General features: G+C 44.3%; 1 protein-coding gene across 1 annotated transcript in view; it reads left to right on the top strand.

Annotated features, from left to right (window-relative positions):
• Positions 1–15080: 15080 nt before the first annotated feature.
• Positions 15081–22991, top strand: part of LOC307076824 (sodium/potassium/calcium exchanger 3) — a gene marked incomplete at both ends in the record, with an annotated part of 25158 nt that continues 17247 nt past the window's right edge. Inside the window, 2 exons of the mRNA XM_079737998.1 lie at positions 15081–15183; positions 19016–19120. Coding sequence (XP_079594124.1) covers positions 15081–15183; positions 19016–19120 — 208 coding nt within the window. The remainder of the gene's footprint in view (positions 15184–19015; positions 19121–22991) is intronic.

Consider the following 22991-nt stretch of genomic DNA (forward strand, 5'->3'; position numbering starts at 1 on the left):
ACCATGTAACTGCAGCCTTTATCTAGGCTCATGGAGTGACCTTCTTGTACACACGTTTGTGATAATATCTCGAGCGCACGCACGTGCACACACACACACACACACACACACACACACACACACACCACACAACAAGAACAGATTCTAGTTGTAGAATGTAGTCCGTTTATTAAACAGTCACGGTAGAGACATGGTAACAGGGAAGTTATGTCATGTATCCCCCTATGTCTTGACCTAATCAAAAGCATAACCACTACACATGTCACACAAACACAACTGTTTACACTATGGTTACACTGTGTGTTTGACCCAGTGAAACAAGTGCATCTTTATTTATTATAAATATGAAATACTTTGTAACTCAGTTTCGAACATTCTTCTACCTATAGGGGCGCCAAGTCAATTAAATAAATATTTTTTCACCTTTCTGACCATTAGAAAGAGCCAGGGGGTTTTCTAACTTCAATATCATCCCCGTTTATATAATAACCCCTAACCCTTTATCATATTAATTATATAATATACATGAAATTATATTTAGAACATCTACGAGAGCCTTCATTCTCATCTCATCAGAGCATTTGAACATTTCCAGCCCACATTGCACCACAGCACCGCTATCTGGCAACGATAGTTTAGTGCAAGTATTTAGTTGTAAAATAACTTATTTTCAGTGTTGGGCAAGGTGCTTTGAAGTATAGTGAGCTAATGGTGTGTTCCTGAATCCTCGAACGCCAAACTACCAAGTCGAAAGTCGAAGATCTCCCAGCTTTCTTGTGGCATTTCTCGAAGGCACGCCCCTTTGTTGCCCTGACTGCAGCCCGCAGACGGAGCCCTCGAGGGGGGGAGTACATGTGAGAAGAGTAGACCAAGAGCAGTGATGACGCTCTCAACAAAATGGCTGCGCCCGTGAAGATTTTATTTTTTTGTATTTGTACCACGTAGGTCATTTTAATGTCAATTTTAAATGCTCTTACACACTTGATTACATTGCTACTTTATTACGCTCACCAACTTATACATTGCATGGTCTTGCTGTGCCTGCAACACAATGTAAAGTTGTGTTTTTTGTTTTCGGGCTAGTTTGCTAAAGAGGCTAATGTAGCTAACAATAAACGACGACTAGCCAATTTCATGCCACAATCACAAAGAACAGGAACGCTATGAATGATCCGAGACCGGAAGTGACGTCAAACGTGCAACTCGGAAGGCTGGCGTCCGAGGATTCAGGAACACACCATTCGCTACCAATTATTCTACACTTAAAGGGACACTGTGTAGCATTTTAAGTAATGTATTAGCTAAAAAAAAAAGTATTAGCGATTTCATATGTCTTCATTCATAAATATGTCCTCTTTGGTGTAGAATCACCTCTGCCAATAATCTGACTTGTCCTCCTGGGCGCATAATTTCTTATATTTATATTATATTATTTACTTTGAACGGGTAAGTCCTAAGGAGATATCCATGTTTTTCCCGACTATGAAGAACTATAATGGCCGAGAAGTATGGGGTCAGAACAGTCTCATTAATAATGAATGCACAGAGAAGGATTCACAAATGTATTTTGTGATTTATATAAAAATTACTCTCTTCTCACAAATACATTTCAATGCACACACAAATAGTTGTAGCCAATCAGATCGCACCCAAAAGTGCTAGTGACATGTTTCTAATGAACAGTTACCATGCAGGATTTACAGAAAGACAAGGTCTCTCTGTTATTGATGTTAAAATTAAGTCAAAGAAGGTTTTAGACATGCTGTCCCTGTTCCTCCACTCAGCTTTCTGCATCTCTGGCCACAGCCGGAAGGAATGACTTCAACCTGAGCTGGAGCTCTCCGCCACAAAAACTAGATCCAGCAAGCTTGAACGATGACGACCAGTAACACTGATAATACTAAGGTTTTCCACAGGTGGAAGCAGCTTCTTTGAATGACAAATAGATTTTAATAAGCCGTTGATGCGATATGACTGTATGCTGTTTGTGTGTGCAAACTTGGTGTATAATGACGCAAGCCTTTGTCATCGTTATTATCAAAAAACTTCAAACTGCATTGAATCATTAATCATTGAATCATTATTGTGAGCATGTATGAGTAGCCTAATTATTCCTCAAGCAAGATAGTGAATTATATTGCCATGATTATATTGTTTTTTATTGGTAACATTACTTTGTCGTAGTCGAGCCTATAGCATCAGTTAACAACTTGACCAACAACGAACGCAAACATTCTTATCAGTGCTCATATTGCTCTACAAGGCATGAACTATGTGTTAATTAGTAGTGATATATTCTTTATTCGTTTTTTTTCCATGTGCGTGCATTGTCAGAGATCATCATCATTAGGTGATTCAATGGTAGGGAGAGGGAGAGGACAGCGAGGCAGTGGATAGGGAGGTAGTTCGCCGCTCAGGTTGCCTATTTCGCTTTTTTGCAGACGAGGATTCCTCCTCCTGTGGCGTGGCGTCATTATGATCTTGAATTATGAACAAAACTGCAGTGCATGCTTTCAAATTTAAATGTCCCTTTAAATGTTAGGAACGTCTCATGACGTAGAGCCCCATGCAGGATTGGTTTTACTTGCAGCGCGTTTTGACTTTCTGTTTTTTTGTAACGAAATGAACGAGTCATGCATTCGTGTGCTCAACGTGAGAAATTGTCTTTTTCCATTTAATGCAATTTCCACACTGGTGACCCCGACGTTCGTCTGCTGGACGTTTCCAGAGACATGACACGACCATGACCGCGAACTGTTACTCTCAAACTCCCCGAATTCTGGGAATTGTCGGCGTCGGCATGGTTCGCTCAGACCGAAGCGCAGTTTGCGTTGCGGGAGATCACCGCGGATGCGACAAAGTACTACTACGTTGTGTCAGCTCTCGGAAATTCAACAGCATCCAGAGTGGTGAGCCTCCTTAAAACTCCTCTGGCCAGGAGTTTTAAGGAGGCTCACCACTGAAGACGTTTGAACTGTCAGACGCTGAGAGAGCCAGCAGGCTTTTCTCACTTCAAGGACTCGGTGACAGCAAACCGTCTGAACTCATGGACCATATGCTGGATCTCATGGGTGAGCACGAACCCGATTTTCTTTTCGTTGAGCTTTTCCTGCGTCAGCTGTCTTCCCAAGTGAGAGCTGCATTAGTCAACATCACGATCACTGGCTGTTGGAGATTGGCTGAAGAGGCTGATAAATATTTCCTGGCAGGTCAAGGGCACTGTCTGGCCACGTTTTTTCCCGTGCACACCTCTCCTGTGACACTGGACGACTCCACGCTCATCGCTGCCACCACTTCTCGTCGGCAGCAGTCTTCTGATCCCCAGCAGTCTTCAGGCCCGCAGCAGTCTTCAGGCATGTGTGTTTTTACCATGCAAAGTCACCTACCCGTTGACCATGGTTGACAGGACCACCCGTTGGCCTGAGGCAATGCCACTGACGTCGCTGGCATCTGTCGAGATGACACGGCATTTATCAGCACCTGGGTTGCCAGTTTCGGCACTCCTTCGGACATATCCTCTGACCGGGGCGCGCAGTTTACGTCTGAGCTGTGGAACGCTGTCGCACAGGGCCTCGGAGTGAAACTCCACCACACAACCGCATATCACCCACAGGCTAGCGGATTCTGTGAGCGATTTCATAGGTCGGTGAAGGCTGCTCTTCGTGCCAGCCTCAAAGACAGAAACTGGGTTGACAGGCTCCCGTGGGTACTGCTTGGAATCAGGACCTCACCAAAGGAAGACCTACAGTCCTCCTCCGCAGAGCTTGTTTATGGCCAGCCATAAACCAGCCTGCGGGTTCAAGGGGATTTCGTCCCTGGCACCACCGTTCCTTGGTCTGCCACTCTCCAGCGGTCCCCTGTTCCCCTCCCTCCCGGAACTCCCACACTCCATGCCCCACATCTGTGTCATGGCGGGACACCTGCCGCAGTTGTGGCTCCTCGACCTCCTGTGTGATGCAGCCGTTGTGGCCGGTTGATACGCCCGCCTCTGCGCTGACTGTTTTTTTTTTTTTTTCTTCTGTTGGTGAATTCTGGGGGGATGTGTGTAGTGACTGTAACATATCATAATTCACCTATGTTGTTAAGTCTTGTTCTATACACTGTTGTAGGCATATCAACCATATCTTGGTTGTTCAGGGATCACTGTCCCTTTAAATGTTAGGAACGTCTCATGAGGTAGAGCCCCACGTGGGATCTGTTTTACTTGCAGCGTGTTTTGACTTCCTGTTTTTTTCGAACAAAATGAACGAGTCACATTCGTGTGCTCAACGTGAGAAATTGTCTTTTTCCATCTAATGCAATTTCCACAAGTCATCCTTTTTCCTTTGCAACAATTAATTCTTAAATTTTATTTTTGTCTTGAATGCAGCTTTGAAAGAAAGATCTGGGTAGTCTGACCTGTATAAGGAGGCTAGTGTTTTTGTTTGTCAGGTCCAAGTTAGACTGAATCATTACCTTTATTCTGCTCTGTTTTTGAGCTATACCATCTGAAACACAGGGAAGATATCAAAGTATGCCCGGAGACACCTTCATTTTAATCTTGGGTGCATTCTCCCCTTTGCATAATGCATTACAACCAAGAATGTATCAAGAATGCCACTGTAACAGCATTGGCATCATTCTTATGATGCTTTACCAAGATCTGTTAATTTGTAGATTAATTAGCATATGTTTATAATTCATCAAGAAACTTAACCTGCCCGATATGCATATTGGAACATTAAAGGTTTATTGTGGTTTCAGGGAGGTAAAGGAAAGCTGACTCTTTGTTTACATTCTTTTTCTGGTGGATGCATTTGTTTTCCCAAAATGCATACTTCTAACATCAGGCCAGGCAGGCATAAATGTGTGGGTCATCTGACTTACTTACTGATTTCTCACCATAGGAACATCACCAAAAATGATTATGCATTGATTCTGGGTTGGATGTGTGTGTCTGGGTGCGGATGAGTGTGTGTTGGGATGTGTGTGATGGGATGTGTGTGTGTGTGTGTGTGTGTGTGTGTGTGGTGCGTGTGTGTGTGGGGGGGGGGCGTGCATGTGTGTGTGGGGGGGTGGATGTGTGTGGGGGGGTGGATATGAGTGGGGGGTGGATGTGTGGGGTGGATGTGTGTGGGGGTGGATGTGTGGGGTGGATGTGTGTGGGTGGATGTGTGGGGTGGATGTGTGTGGGTGTGTGGGGTGGATGTGTGTGTGGGGTGGATGTGTGTGTGAGCAGGTGATGGTTACAGTGTGGAAGAAGGAAGCAGAGAACCCTGACGGTGCTGCCTCCTCCGACCGTGCGCTGTAAGCAGATGACCGTCTCGGGGAAGCACCTGACCGTGCTGAAGGGTAAGCAGCCGTCCTCTACACTCTGTTCTGCCGTCAGCCTCTTCAGAGACCCTCTGGGATCCTCCTGACCTTTCTGTTACATTTACATTACATTTATGTTTAGCGCATTTAGCATGCGCTTGTGTCCAAAGCGACTTTAAATAAGTACATTTGTCAGAACAAAGAACAACAACAATATATCACTGTCGGTACAGTAAGGAGTTCTTAGAACCAAGTGCAAAGCACCAACAATCTCTAGGATAACCCACTCCCTGTATACAACAAAGATTCATTCCACTCATTCATTCATTCATATTAATTCTACAAGTTGTCCACTGTCTTCATGGGAGTTGAACGTGTGGCTGTAGGTTCAGTCCCAGATAGCAAACAGTCATTGAAACTATGTCAAATTAACATTCCGTTGTCAACATTAAATCATTGATTCAACATCAAACTCTGATGTTGATTCTACATCATTTTGCACCCTTTTTTAATATTGAAACAACGTTGAAATCCTGTCCATAGATCCACAGAGTTTCAATGGTTTTTAAATTATCAGGAACTTTGAAACAATGTTGAAAAAAAAGTGCTGGAACATTTGAAAGCTTGTATGCCTATAGCTTAGCCTAAAACACTGACCACACCACACTGTTTAAAGTAAAAACTAATTAATTTTATTACACTCTTTTCATTGCTATAATCTGTCAGATGTCTATTAAATGACAGTTGACCACAAGGCTATTTTATCTATGCATCTTCTTGCCTCATGTTTTAGTTGGCAGAGGCTTGTAAGTGCGTACTGTGTAGCAAGATAAACATGATAAGGTGCAAGGAGCAGAAAAAGTTGACATGGGTGCTAATTTTCAGTTGAAAAAAAACGCTGACATTATTTTATCAGCTGAGGACACTTGCCTTGCCATAACAGTGTGAGCTAATCACTTTGAGCTAAAGTGGTTCAGAACTGCATTATTTAGCTAATTTTGCCAGCTATTGGCTTAGACATACAACAGCATAGTAACTAAGAAAATAAAGGTTGGACAGGACAAAATAAAAATCAAGGATAATATAATACTACATAATACTACATTTACAAAAGTGTTGTCTATAACTCAGATAAAAAGGTTATAAACAATTTATTTCTTCTTTAAGAGCTAGAGACTAGCCAAAATGTGTTTAATCCTTTCCTCTGGGATGAAATACTCATTGGTATTATGAGTTTAACTGAGGTTAAACTACTACTAAAGGTCTGTGCTTTTCTGACAATAAACCAGCAGACTGTTCAAAAATATACAATGTGTTGGATTGATAGATAAATAGATTTAACCCCACCAGAATAAATTGAGCATCAGGTCACCCTAAAATGCAGAAGAATGCAGGAAATCACATCTACGATATTCAAAGCAAAGTGTTCATCTCTCTATCTGTTGGGGTGTGTAGTATATGCATTTTTGTGTTTGTGTGTTGCGTTTTGTACTCTAACCAGAAAAACAGACGAAGTTCAACAAAGAAGAACACATCGCATCAGACCAGGTACCATCGGCCCAAATCATCACACATTCCTCTTTGGCTGACGCATAATCAGGCTCAACAGATGCAAAATTCCTATAACCTGATCTGCTCCTAGTCTGGGTGGACCATCTCCACGAGTTTGGGTACAAGTCCACCATCTCCCTGTTGAAATCATTCAGTCCAATCCATGTCTCTTCACCTGCTATCAAGTCTGTCAGGTGGTTAAGGTCCTCCATGTTTGTGACAGTGGCCAAATCACCATTTCTGCTCCTGCAGAACTCCAGAGCGTCATACCAGGTTTGGAGAAGTGAAAATACTAAACTTGTGTTCTGCTCCCTAAAGCTACTATGCATACTGTCTAGTTGTACCATGTATATAACAAACTTGAGATGCATAGTAATAGTCCATAGCTCATGGGCCTAATCACAGGTTGTTTGGTCTGGAAACGTAAATGTGTGCTGGATCAATTCTTTTCAATTATCTAAAAAGGGCACCTACCAAATCTCCTCTTCCTGGTCTCCTCGTGGTCCAGGGTCCAGTTCAGAGATGGTGCCCATGGTTCCTCTCTGACAGCTTCCACTTCTTCTGCTCTAAGGTGTCAGCTCTGCTATATCAGCTGGAAAAACAACGTCACATTATTTATTAGCTTGCAATCTGAAACATCAGTGTGAGGAAATGTTTTTCTTCTAATCTTATCAGATGCTATCATTTTACACATAGACTCACTGACACACTCAAACACACACACACCAGAGATGGAAATTAACTTTTTTGCCCACCAGCCACTGTGGCAGGTAGCCACTGTGGCAGGTAGATTTAAAAATCTACCAGCCACTCATCTTTTTTACCAGCCAATTTTTATACGCTATATATTTTTTAAATATATGCATACATTTTAAACAATAAGATAAGAAAAGTGTTTTTCATACACATCAACACTAGATAACACTAGATAAGAAAAGTGTTTTTCATATACATCATTTTTTCCATCAGAAGTGATTTTTACTGTAAGTAGGCGCTACCAAGGAACTGAGTTGAAAACACTCTTACCGCATATGATAAACAATACACAGGTATCTGCCATGTTAAGTCATGTTTATTTCAAAGGTGTTACGATGACAAGTTTGGGGATAATTCATCTGTACAAAGTATTTTCAATAAAAACAAATTGACATATTAACAATAAAACAACATGCATGGCTACACCATCATAAGTCAATAGGAACATTTGTTTTTTCAGTGCACTGGCCTTTTAATTTCTTCAATTCAACCAGATGTATAATGAAATCTGCCCCTATAATGCAACAGATGTATCCTCTCGGTATAGGAAGACTCATACTCTGCCTATGCATTCGAAATGAAACATTTGAAAACAGAACATGAAGAAACAAGAACAAGAAACAATGACTTAATAAGTGCAAGACACATTGACAAACGCCAGAATACATTAAACTATATATATATTTATAGGAACTCGTTAGCGTATCTGTTTATGTACGTTCGCTATGCAGCCCTGCTATGGCGCATTCACAGACTGGCTTTTGTCAAAGGAATACCCGGTCAATGATGGATTTAATATGGACACAAACGACTAAACATTGGATCTTTGTTTGGATTTATATGCACGTTACGGGATGAATTGATAAGCTCCTGTAAGGGCTACGATGGCACAGATGAGAGCTGATTTGGAACGGAACAACAGCAAAGTGAGGAAAACCGACTTTTTTCCTGTTCAATTATTAATGTTGTTTTTGAACGAGTATTGGAATACTCGCTCGGAATATCCAACGAGTATTCGAAGCTTGTAAAATGATATTCGGGACAGCCCTACGTCTTAGCACACACACTTGACATCTGTTTTGACCAGACTGACAGAAAGCAGCTGTTTGCCAAACAAGTGAGCAGATCTCTAAGGTTACCCAACATGCTAGTTTTTCGACAGCAACAAACTATTGCATCAGGCCTAATAGAAAATAAAAAAATAACTTACGTGCAGTGCCATTCGAAGTCTTGAAATGGCCTTCCCTTTTTGGCAATTGCGTGTGCATTTGGAACTAACTTCTATCAAGCTGGTCTGTTTTGAGGCTAACGAGCGTCCTCATCGCTGTCGTGGTTTCGGGCGCTGATTTTCCCTTGGCAATTTTCAAAACGTGAAGGTGACTTTTTGAGGACTCGTGGTCCTCCACGGCTTCCAATTTTAGGTTTTGTGTCCCACTCACAAAACTATTGGACTTGTGGCCATCCGAAGCATGTATACGACAGAGAGCACAGAACATTGTCTGGCTCGTCCCGTCAAACACCAGCCGGTCACGGTGTTGCCCACTGTCCGATGTTCTCCATCTCTTATTAAAACAACGCTTCTTTTTGGGGATGACAGCAGTACTATCATCCGCCACCTGTACCTGGCCTACACTCTCCCCAGCTGTTCTCTTTCCTCCGGTGAGGAAACGCAACATTGCTTTCTCTAGTATTCTTTTTTTTTATATGTCAATAATTAGCCTAGCATACAATACCGAATGTCGATACCGGCATATAATCTCTATGGTTACCGGTATATTATCCCGGATGTTGACAGTCGGAGTTCAGCAAAAGAGGCGTAGAAGAAGAAGGGGGCCGGATGTTGACAGTAATGGTTGTGGAACTGTGCAGCGCCGTATGACGAATGTATTAAATATGCAAATTTGATCGGACCTGACTAGAAAGTATTACCCGACACAGTGGCGGGTGAAGTGACACAATTCACCCGCCACCATACAAATCCACCCGCAAATGGCGTGTGGCGGGTGTTAATTTCCATCCCTGACACACAAACACGATTATTTTTCATATGAAGATACAACATATAGAGGTATAATATAGTAGATAGAATAGTGGACAGTCTAGGAGTCACAGATTTCTATTCATATTTATACAACCTAGCTCAGCACACTATGGGAATGGCAGAATTAGAATGTGGTGTGGTGTTAACTTAATATATATACAGGGCTCAGGGGCGTAGGAATGAGTTTAACATTGGGGGGGACACATATCGGAAACCTGACAGATCCGTTAATGGTTTGAACAGAAATATGTCATAAACTAACTACACTGAAAAAATTCACAAATATATTTTATTCTACTAAAAGGATACATTTGTAAATGTAAAGGAAAACACATTTTGAATGGCAGTAATGAACTGATAAATATCAAATCAATTCTTTAATTGCACGCTCAATCATCCAGTTTTTTAGAATAAGAAGCGGTGACAAGACCCTGTGTTGCGCTTTCAAAATAAAATAAAATATTTTATTTTGATTCTAACACCTGCGCTGACTGTTAGTAACAGTTTGTTACATCTCTACCAACAAACCGGTTACCTCAATATCAACCTAAGTCCTGGTCATGGGAAGAGCCAAGTTAAGCCACCAAGGTATCGTGTAGCACGCAAATTGCTACAACTTTCATTTAGCGGATGCTTTTGTCCAAAGCAACTTAGCGTGAATTCAACCATGAAGATGCAACCCAAAAAATAACAAGAATCATGCAGGTACATCAAATTCAGAATCAGATTCCTCCCTTCCCTCCCTCGCCATTCTTTATTTATCTTTTACGTTTAAACATCTCTAGACCTCTCTAACATCTCTAGAGTGAGTTTCAAACTATGACCTGGAGAGCCGAGAAGGACTCCAGTCCTTCAAGCTTATCGTGTGGATCTCACAGATTGTTGCCTCACACCCAGGAGCTTGATTTATCTTCTGATCATGCATTTCCTCATCTGCACTGCTGCATCTCCAGAGATGTAGGGCTACATGACGCCAAACCCTGAGTCTTGTTATCTATGATCTGTGTGCTTGCGCCGTGTGCGTGCCTAGTCTTTTCCATGTCATCAGAATGTTTTTTTGATGTATTTTACAATATGTTCTCAGCCAGAACAACCCAATGTGTATTTGGCGGGATGGCTCTGTTGGGGGAACACCCCGGCCCACCGAGCAGCCATGCAACACCACATACCCATCAGGTCAATCCTTTTATAACACCCTTGACCACAGATCTGAAGGTCTTCGCAGGCCGCTTTATAAAGGATGCCCCTGACCCTAGCCGTTGTTTCTATATTGAAGCACTTAAAAGCTGTTGCTTTTGTTGTTTCATGATTTTTTTTAATATGTATTTAAAGGATTATTGCACTATTGATGTAGATCTTCATTGTTGAATGCATTTACTGTAATTTGCTTTGAGTCAAAGCACTTGCTGGCCCACTTCATTTTTTCTGTTAAATGTTTTATGATATTGATCCTTGAGGTATAATCGTTTGCACATTAAGTAAAACTGACCTGAGATTTTCCTGTGTATAGTGTGTACTCCCCTGTCCAGCAGAGAGCGGCTTCACTCCGGAATCCTGCAGATCATTGATACTCAGGTCCAGCTCTCTCAGACAAGAGGAGTAGGAGCTGAGAACTGGGGCCAGGGCTTCGCAGCATCTCTCTGACGGATTACAGCCATTCAGCCTTCACACACAATGAACAAAAAATGTTAGAAACTGTGATTAAAGTATTTTTACATGCATGAAAAGTTAAACAAATGCTGATAAACTGGATATTTGAGTATTAAGTATTGAGTTTGATGTTAAAATATTAACGTATCATCATACTTATACTGAAAATTAGTTTTATAAAGAGGCTGTGTTTAAACTTGAATAAACCACTCTAAAGTCCACCTCAATGTCTAACTACATGATTACGAGGGGAATAAGAATGCAATATAGCATTTCCCTTGTAGTGCCTAACTAGGTTACTTTGAATTAAAAAGTGACTTTAATTCCTTAACAAGTCGCCCCCACAGTGTGGGGACATCTTCAAACACATGTTAGTTTCTGGTATATGTGAACACTTATGCGTGTGCACATTCATGCGTGTGCACGTTGTATGCTTGGACCTGTCTACATAAATCACTAGAATCAATGTGATGGATGAAGAAGGCCGCCACTGTGGAAAAGGCTCTGTGATGGAACATTCCAACATCCCCCCCGCTGGTTGACACAGTGGTTATGGCTTCAAGAACACACAAACACACACACACACAGACACACACACACACACACACACACACACACACACACACACACACACACACACACACACACACAGCAAGTGAACAGAAGAAGATAGACCCAACCCCACTAAGTAAAGTAAGCAAAAACAAGACATGATGAAAGGTTCATTCAAGGTAGGTTTGTTAGTATCCACCGTATTCATCCTTTCACCACAGTGACTGAATGACACAGAGACGGGAGATGCATTTGCCAACAATAGACCTAACAAAACAATATTCATCTTTAGTATCTTTAGTTTATCTATTATGTTAATGACCTGCAGACAGCCCTTATCCAGGTGTGTGTGTGTGTGTGTGTGTGTGTGTGTGTGTGTGTGTGTGTGTGTGTGTTTGTGTGTGTGTGTGTGTGTGTGTGTATGTGTGCATGCGTGCGTGTGTGTGTGCGTGTGTGTGCTCTAACACAGCATAGAAACCGCCCTACTGAAAATCACCACTGCCATACTTCTCTCTGCTGACTCTGGCTTCCTAACCATCCTCATTGTCAGCGCCCCTTTCGATACCATCCACCATACCGTCCTCCTCTCTCGCTACGTTGGAGGACGTGAGCGAGGACCGCCACTTGGGGGCGCCAGAAACCAACCGACAACCTGACACATATTTCATGTGAGAGAAATAGGGTCTTGGGTTGTGCGGATCGATTTGTCAAGTGCTGTGTGCAGTGGCGGATTAAGGTGGTCATTGGCTCCTAGGCTACTATTTGTGTGAGGCCCCCTTACTGATCACGCAGAAAAAACAATTGTTTAATCACTAACAATCGGTCGACCGGGAGGGACCACGAGTGGAACTGTTTGGGGGATTATGGATTTTGGGAAGTAGGTAAAACAATCTAGTGCGCCGTAGATCAGGGCTGTACGGGTAGTTTGATTGTTAAGCCGTGAGGAAACGCCTCTCCTTCATGAGATCAATCAGTTCCCTCATCATTGTCTGCGTCTGGAGGCTGTGCGAGGGGGCGGTAATATGCTGTATTCTTTAGTTGGCGTGTGGCTTCCAGGTTATCATAATACAGTTTGGTCCTGTATTACACTTTGCCCCTACTTGACAGCCGGTTTGATCATGATCCCTTGACGGGAGGTTAATGATTTTAGGACCTGTGGTTGTACGGTTGTGATATTTCCCTTTTCCATAGGTCGTCGAGGTCGGAGGTGTCGGAGGGAGAAGCAGGCCCACACCGGGAAGTTTGGAGTGTGTGTGTGTGCGTGTGTGTGCGAGTGCGTGTGTGTGTGTGTGTGTGCGTGTGCGTGTGCGTGTGTGTGTCTGTCTATTGCCCCTGACCGTTTCCCCTCCTGATGTCAGGGGTCCCCTCAGGAAGCCTGCTGGGGAAGATGGCCTGACTCAGGGATCCAGGCACTCCTAGTGGAAGCCCCACCTCAACGGGCCTTAAGGGGGGTGGTTAAGGTGAGGCATAGAGGAGGGGAGCTGGTTATGGTAAGGGCTGGGGAGATCACTGGGGTCCACTGCAGAGGCCACAGGTCGGTTGGGGTGAGACATGGTAGGTGACTGAAGGTTAAAGTGAGGCATGGGGGATAGAAGGTTTTAGTGAGATACAGTGGGTGATGAAAAGGTTATGGTAGGGCGTGGCGGAAAGAAGGTTATGGTTAGGGTAAGGGTTAGGGTTATGGTGAGACATGGTGGGTGATAGAAAGGTTATGGTGAGGTGTGGTAGGTGACACATCTGGCTATTTTGTGTGAGGTAAGGACCAGTGATTTAAGATGTGGGTTGTGGTATGTGGTGTCCAGTGTGTGTTACTGTGAATGGTGTGAAATGGTCGTGGTGGATTTGAAAGAGTGGATTATAGAGATATATATGCGTTGAGATGTTTGAGTGTGTCCTGGTTAGCTGTGCAGCTAACCTGGGGGAGAAGATGATGATGGGGGACATAGATAGTGGCCTGGGGGTAGTAGCATGAATAATAACCTCTCACATGAGTGGGTCATTGCCTCGGCCGAGGCGCTGTTCTGTCGGGCGCGCCTTAGAATATCTGTCTGTTTCCTAGCCAGTGGAACCAAATTTACTACAAAAACAACACAATTTACGGCAGCTCAGCTGCCACACTTTACTTTGTGACACACTTGGGCCGGCAACGAGTTGGCTGTGGTTTGTAGCAGAGCTAACGTTTGGAGTAAAAGCTGTCTACATCATTTATCTTTCAATAAGTAAATGACTAAATTGCCCTATTAAGGCGATGCATCTTCATCTAGGTTTGTGTGAATGGGAGTCAGAGAAACGCCCCCATTCAAAATGCATGGGCGTACATTGCGTTCTGTTTAGCACGAAAAAAGTTGGACAATCGTGCTCTGGGAAACGATTCAATCGATTCATTGTATGTGATGAAAGTGAGCTGATATCGGGTTAGGCTGTGATAATGATGCTACTGTGCTGAGATTGAGCTGATATTGGGTTAGGCTATGATAATGATAATGCTGTGATAAGAGTGAGCTGGTACATGTAAAGCTTATAAAAACTCAGGGGCACACGTAAGATTCGAACCAGTGTAAAATGCTTTACATGTACACGCGGAATGGCCTTCGCTTGTAATGCAAACCTAATAAACACTACGCTCCAAAAACGTCCCAGTTCAGCTTCACCTCAACAATGTGGTGAATCAAGAAATTTAACAGCTGTCGTGAAAATGTGGTGAGATGGGTAAAAATAGCAATGACGTCTTGTTGACTAGCAGCAGATCTAACTCTAATTAATCTTAGGATAAATCACGGGATAAATGTTTTGATCTGCGCATTATGTCGCCGACTAGTGGTCACGCCGGAGATCACAGAACGTCAGGATCAGCACGACTTCAGATCAGCCAGTTGCTCGGGAGTGTGTTCCGAGCTCACAGACACACTGTTGCCCGCCTCATTCTCCTGTCCCTGTAGTTGGGAGCCTTCCTCGATTTTCAACGCCAGACATGATGACACCTTAACTACATATTCGGTCGAGCGGAAACTCAAGAGAATGGACGCCACTCCGCGCTTCAGCCGGTTAAAAAATAAAATCCCAGCGCACTAGGCATTGAGTTGGATAGTGTGCACGGATTACTGCACACTGTTTAGCAACTTGGCAATCAAGTCGCGCGGGGGGGGGAAATCCGGCTGAGTCCCGCGGAGAGAAAGTGTAAACAAGTGTTATAAAGCGAGCAGCAGATGTTCTTCATGGGTATACAACCGGGCTTGGAATGAAAGTGCAGACGAGGCGACGGCGGCCCTTCCAGCGGTTCTGCTGCTGCGGAGTGGGGCTGCTCGCGGTCTTCTGGATCACGCAAGTCATCCACGCACCAGGTGAGACACCTCCACGACCAGGGACCTGCTAGCCCAAATGAATGATTGAACTTTTATCGTGCGTTTTGCAATCTTAAATTAATACTAAAAATAGTTCTGAATATTGAATTAATTATTCACCCTCTCGCCCTCTCTCCATCTTTCAGTGTGTGTGTGTGTGTGTGTGTGTGTGTGTGTGTGTGTGTGTGTGTCTGTGTTTGCGAGAGAGAATGTGTGTGTGTGTGTTTAAGAGAGAGAGAGAGAGTGTGTGTGTGTGTGTGTGTGCGTGTGCGTGTGTGTTTGCGAGAGGGTGTGTGCGAGACTGTTTGCGGGGGTGGTTAAGTAAGGGTCCAGGGAATACTTGATTGCAGTCCTAAAGATTGCGTGGCTCTCCTGATTTCCCCTTCCTCCCCCTCCTCTCCTTATAGGACGACTAAATAATTTCCCAAGCCCAGGGTTTATGAGGATCTATCTAATTTATGTTCCTCTCAATGGCGTCAAATTAAGATACGCTTAAACGCTTAATGTATTGTTCTTTATTAGTCCAATGGTCAAATCCACTTGCTGTTTGTTCTTATACCTGACCTAAGGTTTGCCGGCATACATTCAATACTGCAACTATTTAAATATGCATTACTTTCAATACCCTTTTGTAATACAAAAGGGTATTGAAAGTAATATTTCATATTTCTCAAACCATGATTATCATCTGAATACAAAATTTTCTTCAGATGATAATCATGTATTGAGATTTCATGTCCCATTTTCCATCACTGCCACATCACATAATGGTCAGGTTTGACTAGAAGACACCTAAGAGGTAGTAGTAGGCAGTTACAAAATAAATGAATAAATAACCTGTTTATTTAGAATTCTGCTTATCTGTATTCTGCAGATCTACACTGGATTCATTTTAAAGTCTGTTTTTATAGTCTGGTTTAATGAGGGTCATTTTGCTCTCCTGATAGGGAAATGTTGTGAAAGAGAATCGAATGAAATTATATTTATGCTAATGACCATCGTCTCCCCTCATCTGTTTCATTATGCTCTCACAACCTTTTGTTAGAAAATTAATAAATCATTATCAACGCCAGCCTGCAAATTAAACCACAAGTATATCCAAATCCTCATTGTAAGACCCAATGTCAAACATGTGCGAGATAGAATGAAATATTTCAGATTTAATTTGACGTAATGTTATTTTTTACCATCTCACCTTGGGGGACTCTTTCTTGAAACAAATCTGAGTGAGTGTTGTGTGTGTGTGTGTGTGTGTGTGTGTGTGTGTGTGTGTGTGTGTGTGTGTGTGTGTGTGTATACTTATATCCTTTAATTATTCCCCTTTAATATTAAATTAATTGAGTATAACCATCAGGCCTTTTAGGAATTATTAAACTCTATCTGCGGCAGTCGACCAATCAGAAGGAAGTGCGAACGGAGAGGCGACAGACGGGGTTTCCTTTGTGTGTCAGGGATGTGAGGCACGATTTTCCAGGATCACGACGCGTCCCTCCTCTATAGGCCACTCCTAAAATGGCAAAGTACATCTCTGGCGTGACGAGACCGTATACGGCTGCTCCATTGTGCACCTGTGTAGTCTCTGGTGTGCTGCGCAGTACTTCTGTACCGTGTGGGGGTGGAGGTGTTAGACTGTTGGCGAGTCTCAAGACGCCCCAGAGCACGTTGGACACAAGTGACCTCTGGAAACGCTCTGGTTGAGGACGGCGGGAAACACATTCAGCACATAGTTCTCCTCCGCAATGTGGCGTCGTCCCAAGCAGTTCCCAGTTCCCAGTGGCCCTGTGCAGAGTGGGGCGTTAACACTGCCCTGGTAAGGGGTTTGATTCCCTGTCTAGATGGCAGAGCATGGCGTTAACACTGCCCTGGTAAGGGGTTTGATTCCCTGTCTAGCTGGCAGAGCATGGCGTTAACACTGCCCGGTTGAGGTTTCGATTCCCTTTCTAGTTGGTAGAGCGTTGTATAAATGCTGCCACACTGAGGGGTTTGATTTCCTGTCTAGCTGGTCGAGCATGGCGTTAACACAGCCGGGTTGATGGTTAGATTCCCTGTCTAGCTGGTGGAGCAAGGCGTTAACGCTGAAAGGGTTAGGGGTTCCATTCTCATGCGGCCATCTAGATCACCAAGAACTTAATGGATTGTAAGATGTGTTGGATACAAATGTATCAAATTGCATATATGAGTCGTATTGTAATAAATAAAAATGGTTATTAGGGCAGGATCAAATGGAGAAAGTCTGTGATTTGATTGGTGGAAGATCAAAATACCTCCCGTTTAGAATCAAAGTCCCCTTAAAACAGATGCTGTTTCAGCGATGAGGTAATTTACCAAAGTAAGTATTATCCTCTGTGAAGGTTTCGTTTCGTCTATAAGAAGCTCGTTACCTCAGGGTGCTGGCGTTCTGATTGGACGGTTCCTATGCCCATTCTTCGTTATCTCTCTCTCTCTCTGTCACTCCCTCTTAGTTACCTGTTCCGTCCCTTTGCCATTCCCTTTCCTCCCGACTATCAAAGTGTTGGTGTGGGGCGGGGTGGCCTTCCCTATTTGAATTTCAGACCATCGGAGCTCCATCTGAAGGCTAGGACATGAAAGGTGTCGTGCTGGTGCTGGGCCTCTCCAGCAGGGATGAAATGATTCCATTGAAGTGCGATGGACAAAAGGAGACGCAGGCCTCTTCGGCAGCCATGAAACGGGAGTCGGGCGCAGAATGCCAGCTGGCTTTGAAATGTTAGAAAATAAAACTGTTTGAGGACGCAGAGTGTAACTGCTGCTACCACGCTGGGTTCTGGGCGGGGGGATATTTACGAGCGTAGTTTCTCATCTTTGAGTGCCGCTGTGTGGTCATGCACTGAAGGCCAGTCGTACACACTCTTGTAACCCGAATGAATAACGATGATATTATAGTGTATTCAAAACGACCAGAGTATCGGCTTTGAAACCTCAGAGAGAGAGAAAGGGAATAGTAGTCAAACTCTGATATCATTTATAATGTATGGGCCTTTATTTGTATTCCCTCAGGAGTCTGTGTGTGTGTGTGTGTGTGTGTGTGTGTGTGTGTGTCCATTTAAAGTAGTAAAGAGCAGGGCCAGTAAGACATGGCAGAGCTGCGTGGAAACACAAGCAGGAGCAGGGAATTTACAGCTAGGATCCCCTTCTGGTCCCTAAGCAGAGGACAGCGTGTTCAGTGCGCCCCAACCTGCTTTAACGTATCACAAACACAACGTAACACATTAGTTCTGTTCTATTAGATATCACAGCAATGGAAAATTGTCGTGTTGACTTTTCACTTCATCTCGTGGAGTAGAAATATCTTTGCCACCTGAGAGAAAAGGGAATTTGTTTGCTGATATTTTCAATCCCCAATGTCCACAGTCTACCTGTGCATACTTGTCCTAGCAAGATGTCCAAACCCCTACCTGCTCCTTAAAGTTGCTTTGGATAAAAGTATCTTCAAAATGATTAGCAAATTGGTAGCAAATGGTACATTTCAAACTGTCGTAGACCCAGGTCTGGTTTCCAACCAGAGGAACAGGATGACATGACTCCTAACACATAACTCATAACAGTGCATAGAGGATCACATTCAATGATCAATATCTTCCCCCCCTAACGGTGCTAAACGTGGGGGTAGGATAGTGTAGTCGATTAGGAACTTTGACTCACAGTCGAAAGGTACAATCTAGGCATCGTTGAGCTAGAGGCCCTTACCCCTACCTGCTCCTTAATGAACCAAATCTGAAATCACTGATCAAAATGGCATCAAATGCGGACAAATAACCAAATGAATGCAAACACTTATGCTATTGCTACTGCGGCTCTCTTTTTCCGGCCACAGAACCCTCTGATGGCGATGCGGCCACCAGCATCACACCTCAGGGCTCGGCACGCCACCTGCTGCAGGAGAGGGCAGCCAATCAGACGCCAGATCACCCAAGAGCAGGTGAGTCACACCACTCCTCTCTTTGTGTCTCCTGCCCATGCTCACTGACTCACACACACACACTCATTCATGTATGCACTCACTCATGCACGCACGCACACACGCACGCACGCACACACGCACGCACGCACTCACTCACTCACTCACTCACTCACTTACTTACTCACTCACTCACTCACTCACTCCAGAGAAGTTGAGTGAGACCTCTCACACTCTCTCGCACACACACACCTGCTCCCACGCTCTTGGCGATGGAGGCCTCCTGAAACGATCCTGACGCGTGTCACACAAACACAACGGCCGCTGAGTGATACGGTAGTTCAGGTGTGTGTGTGTGTGTGTGTGTGTGTGTGTGTGAGCAGGGTCTTGTGGCGTCTGGCTGTGTAAACACAGAAGCTGGTGAAGGGGTTTGTCGTCTCCGCCCGGTCCTCCAGAGCTGTGTGCGACTTATCACAGACGTGCCGCCCCCCCCTGCCCCTGACCCCAGAAGGCAGTTATGACTTCCAGGCCTCGGAGAAGCTCCGCTTCAGATGCCAGAGCGAGGACAGGGGTGGAGCTGGAGGGGAGGGGGCAGAGTGTTTAGAGGATTCCACGGAGGCGATGGTCCTGGTTTGTGTTCGCGTGGACGCGAGGTGTCGCGTGTGTTACTCTAAACTCAGCGTTTACGTCACACTAAAACCTCTTTTATTTAGAGGCGCGTAAATATACTCGACGGGAAGACGGATAGAACAAAGCAGCCTCTGGAAATATCCAAATGTTATTGGTATTTCCAACGTAAATCAAAGCATTGTTTAAGTAGATGTCAAGGAAGCGTTTTATTATTATGATTGGGGTTGGGGTTAGTGCTGTAGGTTGTGTTAATGGGGTTTGTTTCCCAGCCGAAAGGTTCTGGGTTAGATCCCTAATGTCCATAGACATAGCGTCGGTCCCTACCTAGTCATCCTCAAGCAATATGCCCCCTTACCCCTACCTGCTCCTTGATAACATTCATTCATTTTAAGTGTTAAATGACAAAATAGTAACTGGCATTGTTATACACTGACCTGAGGGGGATGTGGAACACACATTCTATGTTCATTTCTCTCATGTATTCATTCTTTACCGTCACCCATTCTTTCCATACTGTAAACTACAGGACAGCACATAATTAGCCACATTCTGACGTTGATTACATAATCCACAGTGGCCAGTGAGCGATCACATCGCGTGGTGGGGGGCTGGTGTGTGTGTGTGTGTGTGTGTGTGTTTGTGTGTGTGTGTGCGGGGGGGGGGGGGGGGGGGGGGCCCGACGGGGCCACTGTCCTCATCTCTCTCCCTCTCCATTCTGTTTAACAAGATGGAGACACCCTGATCCGCTCCCAGCATCCAGTCGCCCGGGCCTTCAGACCGCCGTTGCTAGGCAACTGAATGCTAAATTCTGAAACCCAGACAATTCTGTCTTTAGAACATCACAAGTGGAGGGGAGAGGGCGCTATAAATAGAACACAGATGGGGGGGAGGCGATGGCGTTGGGAGGGAGAAGGACGGAGGTGGGGGGGAGAGACTCGTTTTGGTGCGGTTGTGGAGCTCTTGTCTGATTCGGGGGTCTCCGAATCTGTTTTGGTTGGCGCCCACTGATAATGCGCTGTGCGGAGCTCTAAGACATGCGAGCAGTGTTGAATACCATTTCACAATACTCTAGTAACACAGTGGAAAATAACACAAACGACAAATATCCCCGTACTCAGGGGAGGGCGGTGGTGATGTGATGGAAACTTGTGGGGAGAAACGTTTTTTTGGCTGGGGTCCATGTTCTGGTGGGGCTTTTTTCTCCAGAGATTGTGTGCAGGGGGTCTTGACTGGCTCTGGGATGGAGCGCCAGGGATCCTGGAGCAGGGTTTTTCAGTAATGTGTGTCGTCTGTGACAGCTGCCTCTTAGGTTTTAACTGTTGACGCCCACCAGGGTAAAGAATCAAGAACAAACCATTATCTGTTTCTGTACGTAGGTATATACTAATCACAACTTCCTAGGGGAGCGGTGGTGGTGTATTTGCTGTGCTTTTCATTGAATTAGCAACAAAAAAATATTATGGCAAATAATTATAGTTTGTGTACTGCTGAAAGCGTACAGTCACGTTAATTACACGTCTAAGATGTAATCATATAAATACAGTGACAAAAAGGGACCACGTTTGTGTCTTGCTTTTGTGGTAACTATGACAACCCCAGTGTGCTTTATAATTAATGCCTATTTGCACATTCAGCGCTCACTCACACAAGCGAGCAGCTGTCAATCAATTTGTTGACGGGCCAAGTAATTCAGTTCTACCCTGAGATCGCCGGTTCAACATCTATTTCTGTCTCCGGGCTATGCTGCTGCTTAGTTGTTGCCATTGTTGTTGTTGTTGTTACTATTGTTGTGCTTTCTGTTCTGTTCAATAATACTACTCTACTTCATGTTCTGATCGATTGCCTAGCTTGATTCCCAGACGTTCCGTGGAGCCGATCAATAGCCCGGGCCCACCCTGCAGCATTAGCCCTCAGCTACACTATCTTTAGCCTCCTGAACAGCTAGGGAGTACGAGAACAATAAACAGTCTTTCATTGTCCCCTAAAGAAGCCTCAATTATAACATATTGCATTAAGCCAGGTTAGCAATGTAAAAGATAAAACTTGACTTTAATATATGATTCTCCCTCAATGAAAATAAATATTATATAAATATGGCACATCATTAAATGAAATAGAAGATAATATAATTGATTTATATTTCAAATAAGGGACAAATATCTACTTGATTTACACTTGGTGGTGTCACGGTGATTTAGCTTGTTTGCAAAATAATTTCTAAGATGTGCTTGCAGTCTGGCCTTGCTCTGTCACCTGTAGACAGGGGAAGGGGACTATACAAAACACTATTTAAGCTGCATGCTACACAGTTTTCAGCTGCCACAATAAACGGACACATCTGATTCTATCTCAAGAGGTCCACGTCTCGGACAAACTACTGCTCGGCACAGAAAGAACAACCGCTACATTGTGATGCTATTAATATGAAGCTTTAAGTTTAGCAAGGCAGCGGCCCTATTTTTAGACCTCATGGCAAAGAGCTGTTGACCTTTTAACGTGGCTTCCCAGGGTGCAGTTAGCATACATCCCATAACAACAACGCAAAAGCAAAGTCCCTACTGTTCCTTGAATGACGGGTCTTTCCTTTTGTCTGTTGCTCTGTTGCTTCTGTCTGTTGCCCCCCCCCCCCATATATCATGTGATGTGATAGTTCACCATGGTAACCAATCAGATTCCTATTGGGGGGGGGGGGGGGCGAGAAAGCAGTCACTAATTTTCTCGAAGTGGACGGAGCGATGGGAACCACAGGGAAGGGCCGTGTGAAGCTAGCCGCTAGGCAATCTGTGCTAAAGGTTAGATCATTGTGGGTTCCGGGGAGCTGCGTTCGGTCGCATGAACCTAAAGTGTGGACAGACTTATGGCGTTGAGCAGCTTGGCAAAGAGCAGCTTGTGAGAATACCACAGAAGAAGAGGAACGATGACACTTTGTTCGAAGACTCAAATACCTTTCACACACTCAAACACACCCTGCTCGCTCACACACTGCGGTCACACATTTTAATTCCTCAGTGGAACAGTGCCTAACCACGGGGCTTCTCGTTTTGATTAAAGAACCGGCCAGTTCAGCACAGGCGACACCTCTGGCGGGGGGAGAGTGACAGGAGGCCAGCGGCCAGTAGACCCCTCTAGGGGGGGCGGGGGGGGCATCTTTAAAGAAGACATCTTTACTCTGTGCTCTTCTGCGTTGCAGAGTCATTGTACAAATACTAATGGCCTGGACCATTCCGGACCAGAATAGTGATTAAAAAGTCTCTCTAGCCGC

This window comes from Pollachius pollachius (assembly GCF_949987615.1).
Source record: "Pollachius pollachius genome assembly, chromosome: 6".
Classification (NCBI taxonomy): domain Eukaryota; kingdom Metazoa; phylum Chordata; class Actinopteri; order Gadiformes; family Gadidae; genus Pollachius; species Pollachius pollachius.